The sequence below is a fragment of the Acanthaster planci genome, linkage group LG13, assembly GCF_054643075.1.
Source record: "Acanthaster planci isolate LZ-2023a linkage group LG13, COTS_SCS, whole genome shotgun sequence".
Lineage (NCBI taxonomy): Eukaryota > Metazoa > Echinodermata > Asteroidea > Valvatida > Acanthasteridae > Acanthaster > Acanthaster planci.
In genome coordinates this window covers 9,630,608-9,645,427 of record NC_141789.1, presented here as the reverse complement: position 1 = coordinate 9,645,427, position 14,820 = coordinate 9,630,608, and the positions used below count along the sequence as shown (strand labels likewise).

At 42.2% G+C, this 14,820-nt stretch overlaps 2 protein-coding genes across 2 annotated transcripts; one reads left to right on the top strand and one right to left on the bottom strand.

Moving 5' to 3' along the window:
* Positions 1–198: 198 nt before the first annotated feature.
* LOC110987903 (metabotropic glutamate receptor 2-like) lies at positions 199–14,258 on the bottom strand. Its single transcript, XM_087145086.1, has 2 exons — positions 12,077–14,258; positions 199–4,013 (listed from the first exon to the last, which is right to left on the bottom strand). The coding sequence occupies exons 1-2, from the start codon at positions 14,099–14,101 to the stop codon at positions 3,504–3,506; spliced, it is 2,535 nt and encodes an 844-aa protein (XP_087001212.1). The 5' UTR covers positions 14,102–14,258; the 3' UTR covers positions 199–3,503.
* On the top strand, positions 7,630–11,088 carry LOC147796984 (uncharacterized). Its single transcript, XM_087145087.1, has 2 exons — positions 7,630–10,264; positions 10,776–11,088. Exon 1 carries the CDS (start codon positions 8,934–8,936, stop codon positions 9,783–9,785), a length of 852 nt encoding a protein of 283 aa, XP_087001213.1. The 5' UTR covers positions 7,630–8,933; the 3' UTR covers positions 9,786–10,264; positions 10,776–11,088.
* Positions 14,259–14,820: the final 562 nt, after the last annotated feature.

The window sequence follows — 14,820 nt, the reverse complement described above, 5'->3', positions numbered from 1 at the left end:
GCCGGTAACTGCGATTCCTCGCGAATTTCAGGAGTCCGTGCGCCTGAATGCTTGGTCAACACCGCATAACTTTTGGATTTTTCCCCTCACAACATTTTTTTTCAGAACCCACAAGGCAATTTTCTCGGTTTGAATACAGTGAGCTAAAGGACTGATGCTGATTTACTTCATTTATAATCTCAATTTCCTACATCTTCTAAGTGATCTTAATATGAAATCAGTAGCGTATCTAGTGATTTATCCAAGGGTGGCACAGTCGGGTGAAATAAAGTAATCACGTGCATATAACGTACAGCTTTGTTTTTGATAGTACTGGCATTCACCCAAGTTCACTGTAAAAAGATTGGTCAATTTTGGGTTGATATTTTGCCCAATGTTGGTGTAAATATCCACTTCCCAACCTTGGGCAAATTCTTCCCAATCGTTGGTCAATGTTTAAAACAATGTGGTAACTTTAACCAAGGTTAGGCAAATAAGAAATGCCCAACACTGTTTGACCAACTTTTTAACAGTGAATAAAATTGAGAAAGCGCTAAGAAGTAACTTTTCTCATGCATGTGTAATGGTTTTAATGAGGAATCTGTTATTTTATTCCAAAAAAACACATAATTATAGATGAAATTCCCCTTTTTTCAAGTTAGCGCCATGTAGTCACTTGAGCAAATTTCATGTCCTTGTTCAAGCCCGATGGAGGGGGAACAAACTTTCGCTTGCCTCAAAGCTTTGGCCAATTCAGATATTTTGACTGGTGAATGTAATGTGGTATTACATGATAGGAGAAGGGTGGGCTGCTTGCCCAAATTTTGAAACTCCAATTTCTGATTGGTCCAGCATAGAGTCTGAGTTTCAAAACATGAGTATACTGTATGTACTGCGTCCCCCGGTCAAGGACAGACCCTATGTGCGAATTTCGAACCTATGCCAAACCTATCTCTAATCAACAGAAATTAACCCTAGTTTGCAGTCACAAGCTTTCTAGCAGTTGAAAAGGTTGGAAATTCACAGCCTAATGGCCAAACTACATAGTTACCCACTATCAGCCCTACTCAGGGTCACAGGACTACAACCTGGATGCGAGACAACCTTTTCCAATCTTTCACCTCAAACTGATTTTGAAACCTCTTTTCCCTCTGTTTTACACGTTTTCGGGGAAATTGTAAAAACCGGGGTTTACTAAAGGATGCATTCAAATTCTCTACAAAATAGAGTATTTATTTTTTTGGCCCATAAACTTGAAGATTAGTAGAAAAGACACGTTTAGGAGGGCAAATACCAGCTTGCGTCTGAGTGAGACCTGGAAGAAATCGATGCCTGAAAATGGTTTGTTTTTCGAGAAGTGGGTCTACTGTAGGCATCGATATCTCAAAATGGCGAGGGGCTTCAAGACTGCATTTTAGGCGTGACCTTTTTCCTTTCCAAGAACAACGCCAGAAAGTGCACGCAAAACAACATTCCGGTATAATATGCACATATATCAGCTATGAGCCAATCCAGACATGCAGCTTTACACAATCACTAAAGTCGTGTAATATGCACAGCAACACTTCTAAAACACTATCACCGTGTATTCGATTCAAAGGGAGTTTGGGAACCGAAAAACACTTTCTCCAAAATTGGCAAATGATCTGAAGTATGCTTATCCAAATGGGTACTATAAGAGGAAATATAAAAGTTCTTAAATAATTTTGCCCCGAGTTAGTGTAAACCTTATAGTTATAGGGCCCAATCACATAGGCAGTCCGATATCTATTTTCGCAGACCGTTAAATTTCTACTTACTTTTGCGAGTCAGTGCAATCAACTTAAGATTCAGCGGAGCGCAAAGGATTCTAACTCTTTGTGGTGTAATGGATGATCACGTTTGTCGAACTTTAAAACGGGTGATTCACAATAGCGTGCCTCCAGGAGTTTGCAATGCGTTGGCTAATCTCAACGCACGAAATCTGTCGACCCTTTCCAAACACGCATTGGGTCGACAGATTTCGCGCATTGTGATTGGTCAACGCATTGGTGGCGCGCTGTTGTGAAACGCCTGTATTTAGATATGATACGGCATGTTGGAGTAGGCGTTCTGCGCCTTGTTTCACCGAAAAGAAGTCCAACCTGGAGACCAAATGATATACATGTACATACCCCACAATCAGCCTTGCTTAGAAAGATTGCTTCTAATCATGGTGCTGTGTAAGGTCTAATAATCTGAATTCCATTGAAAGCTATCTATTCGTTGAAATCAAAGAAAATAATTATGCAAACGAAGTTTAATCTTGTTTCCTTGTGCATTTTTTTCATAAGTCTTTCTGACTTCTTTCCTATAAAATTCACTTCGAAAAATATACTCTAAAACGAATCCAGAAGCATATGCCAAAGGTAACCATCAGCTTACCGCTTAAACATAGACAGGATTTTTTCTGTCTCCTTGTGCACTTCTTCATCCGTCTTTTCTGATCGAATAATAAAGCACTTATGAGTCTGCCTGAAAGCATGCCACGCGATGCGGCAAATTTGAATGGAAGCATGGTGAAATTGCCGGTGGATTAAATTCATTCCTTGATCAACCTTTCTTCCAGAGGCTTGCCGCGAATTTAAATGAACGGAGAGAGCTCTGGAATCCGTGATCAACTCATGTAATGAATGACTGCTCGAAAAACGACATCGAAATGGTATACTATTGGATGTTCAGATCCGGATATAAAGGGGTATTCAGTTTACATTGAGTTTTAATTGGCCTCGCATGAAACGACTTTTGTTCTAATGAAAATGGCCAGGAAAGTGTAGAATATCACGCTGCACATTCGCCATAATTCTCCAATAAAACCAAAAGAAGAGATAAGATAGGGCAGTTGGCGCCAAGAACGGCTTACACAAGGCAGCCATCCATTGGCCCCTCCATCAACAAACGGTATCACAAAGGTGAAAAGAGATTTCCCTGTCAGTCCAATCCTGTAAAAGGCGCCACAAAAATCAAGCGGTAGCCCTTCCACTCCGGTGGGGCGGGGCTTTGGCATCAGCAGGGTGGCATACGAACTCCTGGTTAAGGACGGACTGATTGACCTGTAGTCAGCTTGCAAATTTCCTTTATTGCTACCCTCTGATGACCAAGGCATCAAGATAATCGATTAAACACTCTACGAATCAATACTGCCCAAACCTTACAACCACATTCTATCACCATGCGTGTATGTGTACACAGTACCATTGTGCAATATATGCATCTACACTGTGCTCTGCATGTGTACATAAAAGCCTAAAAGCGTATAGTTATGTGACTGTGGAATTCATGCAACATTTTTGAACAAGATTATCAATTGTAAATTAAGTTTAGTGTAGCATAGACTTCAATTAACCGGTTCTTGAAATTAAAAGTGAAGGTCCCTTTTGGAGACGGGGCCTCAGGTGACTGGGACGGGGATGATTGTGGAACTTGTGATGAATTATTAACACCAATCTCAACCAAATTTGGCCTGTATTCGCAAGGTTTTGCTTTTCCGGCCCCAAACTGAATGATTATTCCACGGATGGCAGCCCGTGGCTCTGCTCGCCCAGCGAACTGTGCAGGTGTAACGGGTGGACTCTGGTGGGGGCGTCCCCAGTGGACGAGTTGCTGCAACGGAGCAGGACCACATCCTTGACGAAGCGGGCGGCGTAGAGCTTGGGCAGGTAAACGCAGACCAGCGTCAGGTAAGCGTTGAGCAGCACGGCCATGCAGAGAGTGGCCACCTTCTGCAGGACGATGGTGGCCGTGGTGTAGACGGGCACGGCGGCCAGGCACAGCACCAGCGTGGAGTAGACGCTGACCGCAATGAACTTGGACTCGTTGTAGTTGCTTGGCACCTTGCGGGTCTTGAAGGCGTAGTAACAGCAGGCCAGGATCAGCAGCAGGTTGTAGACACAGGAGGCAATAAAGCCACTCTGGAACAGACAGAAGATTTCCATGTAGTTGTGGAATTTGTCAGGCATAAGGAGTTCTGGTCGGCTGAGACTGCCCGTGATACCTGATACGCCAATGATCACCACCTGCATGAAGGACAGAAACACGACAAACGACATGAGAGAGGCTGCTTAACAAGAAAGGATCAGACAAGTGTTAGCTTTTATCCGAAACTTATTTCAAGCGCTGTGTTTCTTCATGTACTTGCAAAACATAGACTTTCGGTTTACTCAATGGCGTTAGTTTGATCACTGCATAAACCAACGTCCATCATATACTCGTCTTTATGCGTTAATTGAAAACATGTAACCGTTTGAAATTAAACACCTCTTTGGAAATAAACGTGTTTCGGTGTTCAGAATGTGTTCCCCCCCCCCCGATAAACGTGTTTTTGTGTCTTGTTATTAGCACCCAGACGTGTCGTGTCCAATTAACACATCAACGCGTATTTAAAAAATAACAAAATAAAAAACAAAAAAACACCACAGAGTTTTTAGCTGTGGAATGAAAACACCACAACACGTTTATTATGTTAGAAGGAAGGTGTATCAAAACGGGTGAAACATTAACAATTGTTTTAACGATGATGATGAAGTTTTACTTCAGGTGTTTGGTAATTTCTGAAAAAAACATTTAATAAAATGTGAAAGAGAAGTGGTGCTCGCTCCAAGATAAGAACTGATCAAAGCACTGTAAACTGTAATATTTAGAATCACTGGCCAGTGGGACAATTCGACTGACACCCACAACTGCCTATTCCTAAACTGGGCATATCTAAGTTTTCAAATAATAAATTTACAATATATTTTTCCACGTCGGTGCCCGGAATACATTTCCAAATTCTGGGAAAGAACGACATTGTTCTTTCTTCTTCTGAACTTGATTTTTGAAGTTTCATTTCGCTAAGTCAGAAGCGATTATCAATGTCTTGAAATTTCTTGAAACTTTTGTTTCCTGTTGCTTTGATTTCACTTGCTATGATCTTAGTTTCACCTCTGGAAATATCCAACATTATGACAAGTCGCGTACAACCCAAAGTGAGTCTGAGCATAAACCCCATTTTGTTTCTTCGAGCAGCTTAGTCAGCGGTCACAAAACGCCCATATTGCTTAGAATGCTGCAATATCCAGCAATCTCTAAAATGCTGTGAAACGAGACAATTGAAGCTCAGTTGATGTCGTCAAAACGTCTGGGTACCGTGCCAACAGAGAAAGTTGCCGAACGTTTCGTGACATTACCATGGTTCCTAATTGCATGGTGGCTTACAGGGAGATAGCCCACAACAAATGGCATTGTAACAAAGATGGCGATTGACACATTTTTTGATGTACTTGGAATAAACCAACTTTCCATGTTCCTCACACGTTTTCTCTGCTTACCTAACCTGACGCATTTAGAACATTTTCTGAATCAAAGGCGTCCTTAGATTTAAATGACATCAACATTTATGCACCTCAAATGCCAGACTAGAAATTTGGTGAAAATACACGTCTCAAGGAGAATTACAGAAAGGAGGGTGACATAACTGTCATTTCTTGTTTGGTAACAAAATGCTCACGAGGATACATTTATACAGCCCATCCCCCATGATAAAAAAAATTGAGGGATAAGTCAACATCCCATCCCCGGGATCGACGTCTTATTGCTTATTGCAGCATTAAAGTGTCTGTTAACACAAACCTTTAAAATGCACATTCATGTCTCATTTACACTCATTTTCAACTTTGTTTTACTATTTCAAAGGGTATTTGCCCTTTTTTATGCCAATACGTATTTCCATATTCATGAGCAAAATGTGATGCCATTCCAGGAAGACAGCATTAGTATTATATTAGTTTGTACACATAAAAGTCCTGCATTTTTGTAGATTTGATGGATTCAATTTTCTCCTTTTTGTTTATTCATTATTGTTAATGTGCATAAATATCAAACCTTTTCTCAGCAAGGCTTTCGTTAAGTTAATTCTGGGTTCATAATTTTGACCAAAAAATCCATGCCCTGAACTATGTCTTCCCTGGATGACATCACAGCAACGGCGCCTCTAGTTGCCCTAGAAAGCATTGATAATTTGGGGCGTTTTAAAAGTGCACTTTTCACCAAATGGTAATTAGAGTTTTCGCACATTGAAGAAAAGTACAAAACTGCAGATAAATTGTGTCTAAGGAAAATTCATTGCAGCTACACTTAGAAGATGTAGAGTTGCACTCGGAGATGAAGTGCAATGTTCGGCGGGAGTGAATGCAAAGTCTCTGCGAGTCTTGAAACATCTCAATGGAAGCTGCAGTTGCTTATAAATGTCACAGCAAAACAACTCTCCAAACTCAAGAGCGCCGTCTGTGTGTTGTCAGAAAGTCAAGCTTTTTTTCCCAAAGGGATGCACTGTCAGTTGAGATATCGCATCAAGGCTTACGAGGCATTATGTTTTCCATTCTCTTGAAATCTTTGAAGCGCTTTCTACTCAGCAAGACTTCTGTACTAAAACAAGAACCAAGACAATGAGGGCTATTTAAAAATTATTAACTACCATTTAGGCTAGGCGAGGGGAGTTTAGAGTGAAATTTTACCTTTGAAACAAAGTTGAAACACTAAGACTTTTGCGTTGGGGTAACTGTTTAGACAAGTATTTGGCACAAGATCGGTATGTCCCCTCATACAACTCTACTTTTGGTGTTCTTAGATTGGAAACTATGATATTCAAATTCGAATCATTTCAAATAATTGTGTGACTTTCTTAATTATTATCAGCATAATAAGTGTTAGCCCACAAATACATATACATGTAACAGTGTTATGAGTAATAGTGTTTAGTCAACAGTTCGCCCTATTCATTTTCTGTCACTCACAAAGAACACTAAAACAGAATTTAAATGAAGCAGTTGTCCACGTCAAAAAGCCGTTCTCGGAAGCTTTCTCGTCACTGCTTAGTGGCAATTCCTCACGCGATTACACTTGAGTTGTTGCAATTTTCGTCACTTCCAGAGATTTACCATACTCCCATCGATGCTTCAGCTAGTCAATCAAATTACAGCCTGGGCGTGTTCCCAAGAGAAAGGTCATGCCCAGTGCGAAAGCCCAAATATTTCCCGGAAGCATCGTCTAACATGTACACACCACAAGGGTGGTTTCGTCCTAAGCGTCCTCGTGAGGGGTCATGAAAGCTTAGTTACTCCCCTAAACCAAATAAATAATGATGATAAGTTTATGCATAAAGAGTAAATAAATAAATGGAAAAACAAACATCATATAGTGACCAAGTATTTTTCTTAAAATTTTTCCGGTTTTGGTCATAATTTTTGGCACGTGTGATATTTTGCATTAGAATAAGCCACCGGGCCTCCTTTTTTTCTTGACATCAACACTCATAATTCTCTTGTCCCTTTGGACTTCTTAGACGCAAAGTATAATCATGAGTTGCTATACCCCAAAGACAGGCCACTGTGATTCCCTCTGTTGCTATCACTCACACAATTCGAGGACTGGTTTCGAGCTACAGATAGATAACCGAGGACACGGAAAATACTTTGCTGCCGATTGTATACCTATTAGAGCTCGTATCGAACCTTTGCTCACTGGGGTATTGGTCATTCGGTCTGATGGCTAACTCTTGGGATAAAGTAGAGTGCGGTCCATACCCAAGTACCAAGTCTCTAAACGATTCACTCCCTGAACAGTGAAATGGTTCTCACCATTCTTTTCTATTGCGTGTGTGGCAGAGCCAGAAATGTTTATGTTATTAAGTACACGTTTGTACATAGAAGTAGTTCCCCTTTAAAATGTTTAACTTTAGTTTAGAGTTCTTGATTTTCTTCTAGTAGTGTGCCCCCCTGTTTATTTGTTTAAGCCCTGGCTTCCCCCATATAGAGTTACCACATGGTCTGGTCACACTCAGTGTAGCAGATCAGCAGAGACCAGTCACCTTCACATGTACCTATGTATTGTTCCTTCTAACTGGAGTGTGGTTCTCTGCTTGAGTCCTATTCTGCTAGGAGTCAGTGGTGAGTTTCTAAACTTTTCTTTTTCATGTATAAAGTTAATTTTCCCCTCTGTCCCCAATATTATTTAGTTTCTAAACCTTTTTTGCCAAGGTGTTCTTTCTGCTTATTAGTTTTCTGAATCACTAGAGTTTTCCTAAGTTTGTCTAACTTTTATGCCTAGAAACACACTATAAGATTAAATATCATCTTTTAGATCTATACTTATTTGATTTTCTCATATTTTGTTATCTTTCTTACTCTTTTTAGTTTAGGAATGTTAGTGATGTATAAGTATTTCCACCCATTTGCCTCAGAACATGCTTTTCTTTGTCTTCTCTTCCTTAGTTGATTGTTTATTTGGACTTGCCAGGGGATTTGAATACTTAATGAGCCCCATAGACCTGTGCACATTTTCAGTTTTATGATGTGTTAATCCCTGCTCTCCTTCCTGTTCTTTGTAGTTAATGCACTAGAAATTTTGTTGTTTCTTATACATGTATGTATGTTTTCTACTTCTCTTGTTTTCCTACAGATTGAAGTCCGAGTGTAAATTCATAAGGTCCATTTTTACGTACTGTGTTGGGTTTTGGTTTTGAGTCTTTTAAAGTCTTAGTCTTTGGGTGGTTTTTAGTCCTTGAGTCCTTTTTGTTTTTTTCATTTTTCCTGTACTTTTTCATTAATAAATTATTTTTTTTGGGTCCCATTTTTTGAAGTCAAATATTGGGGTCTGAGTCCTTATTAATTCAGTTTCCTGCGACTTTTCCTTCAAAGATCCTTGGTTTAGTTAGAGTTTTTGTTGTTTTGCTAATTCCTCATAGTGTGTCATTTTTCCCTGTTACATTTTTTTAAATTTGTGGTGGAGAATCCAGGTTGGGAGTATGTTTTTTTTGTAAAACTTAGCTTGAAACTGTTTTAGTAGGGACTAGGTCATTTTTCTTTTTTTAAGGGTTTTTATGCTCTTTCATGTTAATTGGTCAGAGGTTAGGTCCAAACCAACACAGTGTTGTTTTAGTGGATCTGTGAGTGGACACGATGACGGAAGCACTGACTACCCTTCAGTTTTGTGGATTTGATCCACTTCCCAATGGTTTCACCCGAAGTTGCCAAGAGGAACCAGTGACTGTTGACCAACGGTCCAGCATCTTACAGTTACTGCAGCATCAAGCCTGTATGCAGAGAGTCATACTGCAACAGTTTCACCAAATCCACACACTGAAGGCAATGATCACCCAGATTATTGGCGAGCAGCAACGACAGAATAGCTACATTCACAACCTGGAATCCATGCTGCACCGTGACAAGACAAAGTCTCCCAAAAATGTCCCAGTAACTCCAGTCACCATCAATGAGTCTACACCCAAGAGTCCTGAAGCCCCCAGAGTCCCCTTTAGACACCCAAAAGCAGTCCCTGCCAGTGCTCGATTCAATGACGAGCCAAACCATGAGAGTGGAGGCACAAGTGGCCACGGTCTGCGGGAAGCCCAGCAGCGAGATCCAGCCATACGGAGGGTCGTGGATGTGAAGCTGGATGGTCCCAAGAGGATGAGTCGTAGCAAGATGGCCCATGAGCCCAAGGTGGTGCAGCAGTTGCTACAGGTGTGGGATAACCTGGAAGTGAAGGGTGGCCTACTGTTTTACAGGACTGGTGGAGCCAAGGTCAAATACGTGACGGTACTACCCCATGGGATGAGGTATGACATCTTCAGGAGCCTTCATCACAGTATGGAGACACTAAGCTATGGACAGGTGCTAAAACTCATGCAGCAGAAGTTCTTTTGGCCCAAGCTTCACAATGAGACCATGGCGTACATGAGGCAACACCGGAAGCAGTCGAAGCAGATGTCCACTCCTGCCATTCCTCCACCAGAGGAGTTCCGAGACTAATGTACATGATGAGTCGCTAAATACTAGTTGTTTTCCTAAATGCCTGAATGTATCTGGTTGGTGCTTTGAATTTAATAATAGAATGATACCTGTCGTTAAGTTATGCTGTATAATATGTGTATTAATGTTTGTATTAAATTCCGTTTTATTTGCATTGCTGAGGACAGCAATGATTTAAGATGGGGCGAGTGTGGCAGAGCCAGAAATGTTTATGTTATTAAGTACACGTTTGTACATAGAAGTAGTTCCCCTTTAAAATGTTTAACTTTAGTTTAGAGTTCTTGATTTTCTTCTAGTAGTGTGCCCCCCTGTTTATTTGTTTAAGCCCTGGCTTCCCCCATATAGAGTTACCACATGGTCTGGTCACACTCAGTGTAGCAGATCAGCAGAGACCAGTCACCTTCACATGTACCTATGTATTGTTCCTTCTAACTGGAGTGTGGTTCTCTGCTTGAGTCCTATTCTGCTAGGAGTCAGTGGTGAGTTTCTAAACTTTTCTTTTTCATGTATAAAGTTAATTTTCCCCTCTGTCCCCAATATTATTTAGTTTCTAAACCTTTTTTGCCAAGGTGTTCTTTCTGCTTATTAGTTTTCTGAATCACTAGAGTTTTCCTAAGTTTGTCTAACTTTTATGCCTAGAAACACACTATAAGATTAAATATCATCTTTTAGATCTATACTTATTTGATTTTCTCATATTTTGTTATCTTTCTTACTCTTTTTAGTTTAGGAATGTTAGTGATGTATAAGTATTTCCACCCATTTGCCTCAGAACATGCTTTTCTTTGTCTTCTCTTCCTTAGTTGATTGTTTATTTGGACTTGCCAGGGGATTTGAATACTTAATGAGCCCCATAGACCTGTGCACATTTTCAGTTTTATGATGTGTTAATCCCTGCTCTCCTTCCTGTTCTTTGTAGTTAATGCACTAGAAATTTTGTTGTTTCTTATACATGTATGTATGTTTTCTACTTCTCTTGTTTTCCTACAGATTGAAGTCCGAGTGTAAATTCATAAGGTCCATTTTTACGTACTGTGTTGGGTTTTGGTTTTGAGTCTTTTAAAGTCTTAGTCTTTGGGTGGTTTTTAGTCCTTGAGTCCTTTTTGTTTTTTTTCATTTTTCCTGTACTTTTTCATTAATAAATTATTTTTTTGGGTCCTTTTTTTTGAAGTCAAATATTGGGGTCTGAGTCCTTATTAATTCAGTTTCCTGCGACTTTTCCTTCAAAGATCCTTGGTTTAGTTAGAGTTTTTGTTGTTTTGCTAATTCCTCATAGTGTGTCATTTTTCCCTGTTACACGTGCAATGTTGAAATTTAATCCCAAACTAAAGATATCCCTATTATAGTGATATCTCTGTTTGAAATGGAGATAACTCTATAAGAATTAATTATATAGGGGGCCTAGATATCTCTATTTTGGAAAACATATCAATTTCACACGCCATACTTTTCAGTGCAAAATTATTACATATGATACATAACTTCTGGCAGGAATTCGAGAGACGCTGTATGATACGGCCAACATCTTAAATTGGTCCTTGAGTTTCTGTTCATCCGTCAATGAATAAAAACTACCATTACGGACACTGGAATAGCTCACAGGATATCCATCAAGGATCAGCAGTTAGCTCTTGAACTGCATCGTTGGCACTGTTTCGCGACAGAATTCTTGTCAGTTTCGGATGAACTTCAGCATTTCTCCTCTGCTTTTTTCGTATAATTTTTGCACACATTTTGAATGTTATCCTTGCATTACGCCTATTAAATGGCAGCGGATTCCCTCTTTGCATGGGCTGTTTCTTATTTGTCCCCCATTGTCGTGATGTGGTGGTCTCTGAAATCGTCAGTCTACTTTCTTTCCGTTATGCAAGGGTTTGTTGACCTCTGATGCGAGTTAGTATGTGTGCGGTTATGATAGTATCTGGTAAGACTAATGACATGGTCCAGTGTGCCCGACAAAATAGGAAGATGTGAATTTGTCCCCTGTTTGTTGGTATGTAGGGGCGTGTGCCCCGATAATATTGGTGTCCTCGAATGGCAGGCTTTGTTTTGTCTCATTCATATCTTGAACCTTATTGAACATTGGTATGCTGTTATAGTGGCAGAGGATTTCTTCCCTGTTACTTGTTTTGGGGAGCTCAGCTCACAGGGTGATATAATAATGTGCCCCAGTTACTTCGAGTGTTGAAATTATATGTAGTTCTAGTTCATGTCGCAAATCAAAGCAAACCCTGTTTTACCGGCCATGTATGTGGCATTGCTTGATATAATTGCTTTATTTTTCCGATTACCTGGGCTGTAGTCAGCAGCACGACCAGAAGTACTTGCTCTTTCGGCCGGACCAGACGAGGGGGTCGTGTGGACTTTTTCCCGGCCTGGAAGATGCGGCAAATTCGGTTGACTTTGAGCAGGGTGGGTGCGTAGGTCAGCGTGAAGCACAGGGACACCATGGCCTCGCAAATGCCACACGACGCCTCGGTTGGATAACTTAAGAACGGAAAGACGGTCACGTAGGCCAGAAGGGTCCCGAGAAGGGTGACCAGACTGACCTCGCGTCCCGTGGCCTTGATTAGAGGGTGGTTGCGGTAGATGAACATGCCAGTCAGGCTAGTTAGGACGAAGAAGATCCCTACGCCACACAAGGCCAGCAGGACCAGTATGGTTGGACTTTGGAGATTGATGGTAGTTGGAACAATGTCCTGGCACGTCGTGAAGTCCTCGCTTGGCCAATAGTAGCTGGGACAGGCCACGCACTCGTTTTCGAGCACTTTCTCATTGGGAGCGCATTGACGACAACCCCAGCAACACTTCCTCTTCTCCGGGACCTCGATAAAGCCTGACCGACATCGGTCTCGACACACCGAGGTCGGGGGCCCGGATGGGAATCCCAACAACATGATCGCCGTGTCGTCCATCGACAGGGCGTGCGGCTTGAGATGAGAGTCCCATTCTCCGATCTGGTTCCATTGTATCTTACCTTGCGAGTCGACACTCACTGAGCTGAGGAGATACGCGCCAGCCGGGTCCCCGTTCGGATCGAACTGGAACGTCCCATCCGGTGCTTGCAAGACAACGCCGCGCAGATATGGTACCATGTCCACGCCAGTGACATTACGGACGGCCAGAGCAGTACATTCAATTGTCATTTCGGGACATAAGTCATGCAGCATGTTGTCCAAGGCGTGGGCAAAAGCATACACCGATTTGTAAATGGGCATCCACGTTCCCGTGAATAAAATTGGACAGGCAGAGATGTCTGAGCAGTTTTCAGCCGCCATCCAGTTATCTCTTAAGGCAGTGAACCATGGACCAAGCCCGCTCTGCTGCGACACCTCACGGAAGTACTCCTGGATTCCGGGAATTTTCTGGAAATCGAGTTGCACTTTAATACTGCTTTGGATCATACTCACGAAAGTGTACTGATGTAAATCTTGGCCAAAGGCGTCACTGCAGAGTAGTGTCCGTCTCTCGTAGGGGTATTCGTCATGAAATTTCTGCAAAGCTTCGTACATACCCTTAAACTCACCGAACATCACCAGAACCCTCGCGCGGTCGTGGGAAGCGATTTTCTCGGCAATTTCCTCGATTTCGGATGGGGCGGCGTGCTTTCTCACCGCAATAGAAAACGCGACGCAGACGCCTTCTCTGTCCGCCAGTGTCAGTACCTCTTGTGTCCCCAGGATTCCGTAGGTATCCAGTGAATAGATCAAGCCGACGTAGATCCATTTGTAGTGGACTAGGATATCCATAATTGCCTGGGCTTGAAACCTGTCTGGGGGCACGCTACGCAGAAAGTAGGGAAAACGGTTTTTGTCGCTGAGCTCATCACTGGTGGCAGAGTAGGAGATCATCGGCACGTCGTACAGGTTGGTGGCTTTGGCTGCTGCGAGGCTCGTAGCACTGTTCGCTGTGCCGATGATACCCACCAAGTTACCAGCAGGCGATGGCCGACCTTGCCCAGTCACCTCAAAGACAGGGTCGTCGTGGGAGTAGCCGCTCAGAAGAGAAAGAACGGACAGCAACGTCATGTCCTCGTCGTAGCAAGTCTCCCTGATGTCAAACCCCAACGTGACGTTCGGCAGTAGGTCCGATCGCTCGTTCACTTGGCGTATAGCAAAGATAATTGTCTCGGCAACTTCCACCGAAGTCCGTCCTAGCGAACCCCTGCAGGCTGGACCAAAGTGGAACGGGACCATCCCGCCGAGGGCAACGTCACCTTCCACGGTGAAGTTGACTAGAAGCGGTGGTGGAACATAGCTGAGAGCCCCAAGCACAAAACTCAAAAACACAAACACAGCGCGATACATTTTGAACATTACCGCACCGTGGTACCGATCTCTGCGGTAGCGCAATACGGACTGTATTTCACTCGAAAACGAAAGAAAGAAAGAAGTCTAGATATTTGACTAGGCAGTGGGGACGTCATTGAAGCTGAAAGTGTCATTACTTAACGAAGCCTTAACAACATGATGTTGAAAGGAAGCGTAGTCAAACCCTTCTTAATCATAGTTGACAAGCGCTGTGCACCAAGCACGTCCTACTTGAAATGTACCGTGAAAAACGAACTCCTTGTCGCGCAGCTCTTGGATTTGCGCATGCGTGGCATTGTAAAGCAATTCCTTCGTGTAACGAGGGTATGGTTAATGGCTCGTTTCCTATATTATATTTGTTGACTTATTAGCGAAAAGTAGAATTGCACCGTGTGTGAACATTAATTTCAAAGAGATATTTTGTTTACGTGTTTTAAGATTAAGTCATAATAAGTTTGCTCTTCCTTCAATTCACGAACAGTTGCTCTTTCCTGTCTATTTGCCCAGCCCAGATTCAGCCCAGATACAGCAGATAGGTTTAGTGGGTGTGTTTATTGCATCGAGAGATGCGAAACAGTTTATTTATGCACCTATCCGTCTCCAAGAGACGGATGGGGGCATTAGGTGCATTAGTCTGTTGCTCTATAGATGCTTTGCATGGTAGCCATCTTGCAGTGCAGTTCCTTTCTTCCATGGTGAAACCTCCTTTGTGCATACCCTGTGGA

What these genes read in the sequence shown, in the direction of transcription:
- LOC147796984 (XM_087145087.1), top strand. Translation starts at nt 8,934, where the DNA reads ATGACGGAAGCACTGACTACCCTTCAGTTTTGTGGATTTGATCCACTT.
- LOC110987903 (XM_087145086.1), bottom strand. Translation starts at nt 14,101, where the DNA reads ATGTTCAAAATGTATCGCGCTGTGTTTGTGTTTTTGAGTTTTGTGCTT. An exon ending in TGCTGCTGACTACAGCCCAG is followed by an intron (nt 4,014 to 12,076) that starts GTAATCGGAAAA and finishes TCCTTCATGCAG; the next exon opens with GTGGTGATCATTGGCGTATC.